At 45.9% G+C, this 4,973-nt stretch overlaps 1 protein-coding gene across 1 annotated transcript; it reads right to left on the bottom strand.

Moving 5' to 3' along the window:
- Window positions 1-3,707: 3,707 nt before the first annotated feature.
- On the bottom strand, window positions 3,708-4,315 carry LOC119278994 (metallothionein-like protein 2C). The gene is made up of 2 exons (XM_037560399.1): window positions 4,095-4,315; window positions 3,708-3,996 (listed from the first exon to the last, which is right to left on the bottom strand). The coding sequence occupies exons 1-2, from the start codon at window positions 4,229-4,231 to the stop codon at window positions 3,897-3,899; spliced, it is 237 nt and encodes a 78-aa protein (XP_037416296.1). The 5' UTR covers window positions 4,232-4,315; the 3' UTR covers window positions 3,708-3,896.
- Window positions 4,316-4,973: the final 658 nt, after the last annotated feature.

Below are 4,973 nucleotides of genomic sequence, written 5' to 3'. Positions count from 1 at the left end.
CTCGACATTGTGGTTCATCCGATGAGATCATCGTGGAGCATGTGGGAGCCAACATGGGTATCCAGATCCCGCTGTTGGTTATTGACCGGAGAGTCGTCTCGGTCATGTCTGCTTGTCTCCCGAACCCGTAGGGTCTACACACTTAAGGTTCAGTTACGCTAGGGTTGTAGGGATATGTATATGCAGTAACCCGAATGTTGTTCGGAGTCCCGGATGAGATCCCGGACGTCACGAGGAGTTCCGGAATGGTCCGGAGGTAAAGATTTATATATGGGAAGTCCTGTTTCGGGCATCGGGACAAGTTTCGGGGTTATCGGTATTGTACCGGGACCACCGGAAGGGTCCCGGGGGTCCACCGGGTGGGTCCACCTGCCCCGGGGGGCCACATGGGCTGTAAGGGGGTGCGCCTTGGCCTAATGGGCCAAGGGCACCAGCCCCACATAGGCCCATGCGCCTAGGGTTTAAGGGGACAAGAGTCCTAGGAGGGTAAGGCACCTCCTAGGTGCCTTGGGGGGGAGGGAAACCTCCCCTTGGCCGCCGGCCGTAGGAGATTGGATCTCCTAGGCTGCGCACCACCCCCCCTTGGCACCCCTATATATAGTGGGGGGAGAGGAGGGACTTCATACCTGAACGCCTCGGCCTTTGGTTGCCTCCTTCTCCCTCCCCAACACCTCCTCCACCTCCATAGTGCTTAGCGAAGCTCTGCCGGAGTACTGCAGCTCCATCAACACCACGCCGTCGTGCTGCTGCTGGTGCCATCTCCCTCAACCTCTCCTCCCTCCCTTGCTGGATCAAGAAGGAGGAGACGTGGCTGTTCCGTACGTGTGTTGAACGCGGAGGTGCCGTCCGTTCGGCGCTGGTCATCGGTGATTTGGATCACGTCGAGTACGACTACATCATCACCGTTCTTTTGAACGCTTCCGCTCGCGATCTACAAAGGTATGTAGATGCATCTAATCACTCGTTGCTAGATGAACTCCTAGATGATCTTGGTGAAACGAGTAGGAAAATTTTTGTTTTCTGCAACGTTCCCCAACACACCTGGCCATATGGGTTTCCTTTCCTGTTTTACCAAAAATACTGGGAGTTAATCAAAAATGATTTGTTTGCTCTCTTCAGAGATTGGCTGGAGAACTTGATTTGTACAGACCCAATTTCTCCCTCCTTACCTTAGTTCCTAAAGAACCCAATGTTGTTAAGCTTGATAGGTTCAGGCCTCTAGCTATGATTAATTGTAGCTTTAAAATATTTGCTAAATGTGCCACCAATAGGTTTTTGTAACTTTCTCATTTCTCCTAACCAAACTGATTTCCTAAAGGGTAGATTTATCCTTGAAAGCATAGTGGCTGCTCATGAGGTAGTTCATGCAGTTGCCACTAACAAAATGTCTGGTTTTTGCTTTAAATTAGACTATGAAAAAGCCTATGACATGATCAGTAGAGAATTCCTTGTGAAAATGCTGAGAAAGAGAAGCTTTGGTCCTAAATGGATGCATAAAATTGAATCCTTACTTTGCAATGGATCTGTTGGTGTCAGAATTAATGACACCAACAGTGAATATTTCATAGCAGGTAAAGGAGCTAGACAGGGGGACCCTGTTTCCCCCTTTTGTTTAACTTAGTTGCTGATGTTTTCACTAGAATCTTGATAAAAGCTGCTAAAGAAAACTTAATTGCTGGTGTTTCCCCCCCTCTAATCCTGCTGGTGTCATTAGCATGCACTATGCTGATGGTACTCTACTCTTCCTAGACAAGAACCTAGACCATGCTAAAAACCTTAAATGGCTTTTATCTTGCTTTGAGCAAATTTCTGGCATGAGGATTAATTTTCATAAATGTGACCTTGTTCCTATTAATATTGATAGAGATGAGGCTTTAGTTTTTGCTCAAATATTAGGGTGTAAAATTAGTTCTTTCCCTATTAAGTACTTGGGTGCCCCTCTGCACTTTAGCAAGATCAGAAGAGAGGATCTTCGACCTACTGTTGATAAGATAATCAAGAAAGCTGCTGGGTGGAGAGGGAGGCTGCTTTCCTTTGGCAAGAGACTCATTTTAGTCCAAGCCTGCTTAGCTAGTATCCCAACTTATCTGATGGGTTTCATAAAATTCCCTAAGTGGCTATTAAACTCATTAACTCCCAATTAGCTCATTTCTTTTGGGATGATTATGAGGGCCATCACAAATACCATTTGACTGCCTGGAACTCCTTGAATATGAGGAAGGAATTTGGGGGTTTTGGTATTACTGACATTGGGGACATGAATCTGGCCCTATTAGCTTCTTGGATTAGTAGGTACTACAACTCTGAGGGCAAGATTTGAAAGAATATTATTGATTCCAAATATAACCCCCAGAATAGCAACATTTTTGCTTGTTCTGCTGCTGGAGCCTCCCCTTTCTGGAAAGGACTGCTTTGGGCAGCAGAAGCTGCTAAAATTGGCTTTTCTTGGAAGATTGGTAATGGCAAGAGGGCTAGATTCTGGGAGGATCATTGGTTTGGCAATGCTACTTTGGCTACCCAGTATTGGGATCTCTATAACCTAGCTAATGAGCATAATGCCACCATAGATAAAATCTGGGATGGCTATACCCTCAAGCTCACTTTTAGGAGATGCTTCACCCAGGAACAGATGGCCCTTTGGTTTGAGCTTTTAGAAATTGCTAGTTCCATTCATTTGATAGATGAGGATGACTCCCCTGTTTGGAATCTGAATTCTAAAGGGGTCTATACAGTTAAATCCTTTTATAATTTTATCAATTTCAGAGGAGTTCTGCCTACTAGTTCTCCAGCTGTGTGGAACCTTAAAATTCCTCCCAGGATTCAAATTTTTCTCTGGCTTTTGGTCAATAATAAATTGCTGACTAGAGACAACCTGAGCAAAAGACAGGAGGTAGGAGATCCTACTTGTGTGTTTTGTTCTGAACAAGAATCCTGTTCTCATTTATTCAGTGCCTGTGTTGTAGTTGTTGAGTTCTGGAAAGCCATCTGTACCCTTACAGGAGTGAGAGAAGACATTAATATGATGTCTATCTCCTCATACTGGCTTAGGGGAGACAAGTTTGCTGCGATCAACACTGTCCATGCGGCTGGATTGTGGGCGATCTGGAAAACTCGCAACGACATGGTTTTCAATAATGTTTGTTGGCCTGGTTTGCAGGCTATATGGAGGAGAACAACGTCAAATCTATCTACGTGGGAGTGCCTTTCCTCAGGATGTGCCAGGGACAAGCTGGTGTGGGCTACGAAAGAGTTGGAGAAGAAAGCGAGAAGCCCTCCTCTGCTGCTGTGGCCAGATCCTGGCTGAGGCGTGGAGACACATTTTAGCCTCTGGTATTGGACAGTGCACCTGTAGTATCACCATAGGCCTCGCTGAGCAGTAGCTGTGTGTGTTCGCTTTTCCTTTTCTGGCTTTAGCTATATTCTGGCTTTGTAGTAGCGTTGTGACGCTTTTCGTTTTACTGCGGCAGCGTGCCTGCTGTCCGTCGTGAGCTACATGATGTAACACACTCTGGATCGTTGTTTCGTTTCTTCTGAAATGGAACAGGGGCGCAGCCTTTTTCTTCTAAGAAAAATATACACCTGTAAAATAAATACACAGGTGTATAAAGATACACCGATTCCAAGCGGTGCACACGTTGCTTCAAGAGAGCATTCAGCTGGTCTAGTAACAACCCAGGCACCTCGCAAGTTGATAGTACAAACACAAGTATAGGTTAAACCACGGGAGATTTTATTTAGGGGTCGGTTTACATGCATGGCAGTGCACCTGCTCTGCTCATGCTGGCAGGTGCTTACATACATACAAAGACCCTCGATCAGGTGGCGTTACATGGTAAGTAGATTGTAGATAGATCATAGATATGATGCGCGCGGTGCATGCATGACCGATGATAGATCTAGCAGCTGCAGCAGGAGCAGCCGCAGCTGGTGCCGCACTTGCACTGGGTGCAGCCGCAGCCGCCGTTCTCCGCCGCCATCTCCATCCCGCCCGAGCTCCTGCACCCATCCATCAATCCTTAGTCCCATAGCAAGATCAACATATATAGTCATATTATAGCGGGCGCATGATGTATGAGGAAACAGAAGGGACGTACGCCTTGTGGGTGGCGGTGGCGGAGACGAGGAGGGTGGCGCCGGCGGCCTCAACCTCCGGGTACATGTTGCAGCCGCCGCAGCCGTTGCCGCACTTGCAGGCGCTGCCGCAGCCGCAGTTTCCTCCGCAGCAAGACATCCTCGAGGTTGCTTGGGATTGGATGGAGGCTTTGATTGGTGTTGGCTAGGAGCTTCCTGTGTGCTTCTTGCTTGCTGGCTTGAGTAACAATGGCAGGCAGCGAGGGCTATTTATAGGCGAGTGAGCATCAAGGAAGGAGGAGGAAGAGAAGATGAAGACGGAGATGAGAGATGCTGCACTTTTGGTAAAGGATGGACGAGAGCAACCGCGTGGGGAAGAGGAATAAGGATAGGGCCACCTCCTCCCATGATTTGATTCCCTTTGTCTCTACTAGCTTGTTTCTTACATCAAAGGAACCACTAAAGGAACAACGGCCAATATTTTATGGGTATATCGAATTATTGGTGTACGTACTAACTTCCTTTTTCAAAATATTAGCTGTACTGATTTTTTTTTCAAATGTCAAATGTTTCCATGTTTTAACAAGTTTATTAAAAAACATCAATTTTTTTCCAAATATAGATACGTTTTTATTTAGTTTAGGGATGCTTGAATTTATAGTTGTATTTCTCGGTAAATTATGAATTTCAAATTAAATCAAAATCAAACTAAATTCTGAAACCTTAGCAATAAATAAATAGCTCTCTTTCGTGCATGCCCTTAGTGAATATATTCGGCTGATAACCATCACTCAGTGTTTTTTGAATGTCAGGACAAGGAAAAAAGCTAGGACTTCTTAGGTGGAGGTCGCCGAAAATATTTTTTATTTAAAAAATCTTGCTGGCTCTTGGTTGCCATAGGT

This window comes from Triticum dicoccoides, chromosome 3B (assembly GCF_002162155.2).
Source record: "Triticum dicoccoides isolate Atlit2015 ecotype Zavitan chromosome 3B, WEW_v2.0, whole genome shotgun sequence".
NCBI classification, from domain to species: Eukaryota; Viridiplantae; Streptophyta; class Magnoliopsida; order Poales; family Poaceae; genus Triticum; species Triticum dicoccoides.
This window is presented reverse-complemented; position numbering and strand designations above follow the sequence as displayed.

Bases quoted from the DNA above. Each gene is read 5' to 3' on its own strand.
- LOC119278994 (XM_037560399.1), bottom strand. From the start codon at position 4,231: ATGTCTTGCTGCGGAGGAAACTGCGGCTGCGGCAGCGCCTGCAAGTGC. The intron at 3,997-4,094 runs GTACGTCCCTTC...GGATGGGTGCAG, and splicing joins GCCACCGCCACCCACAAGGC to GAGCTCGGGCGGGATGGAGA.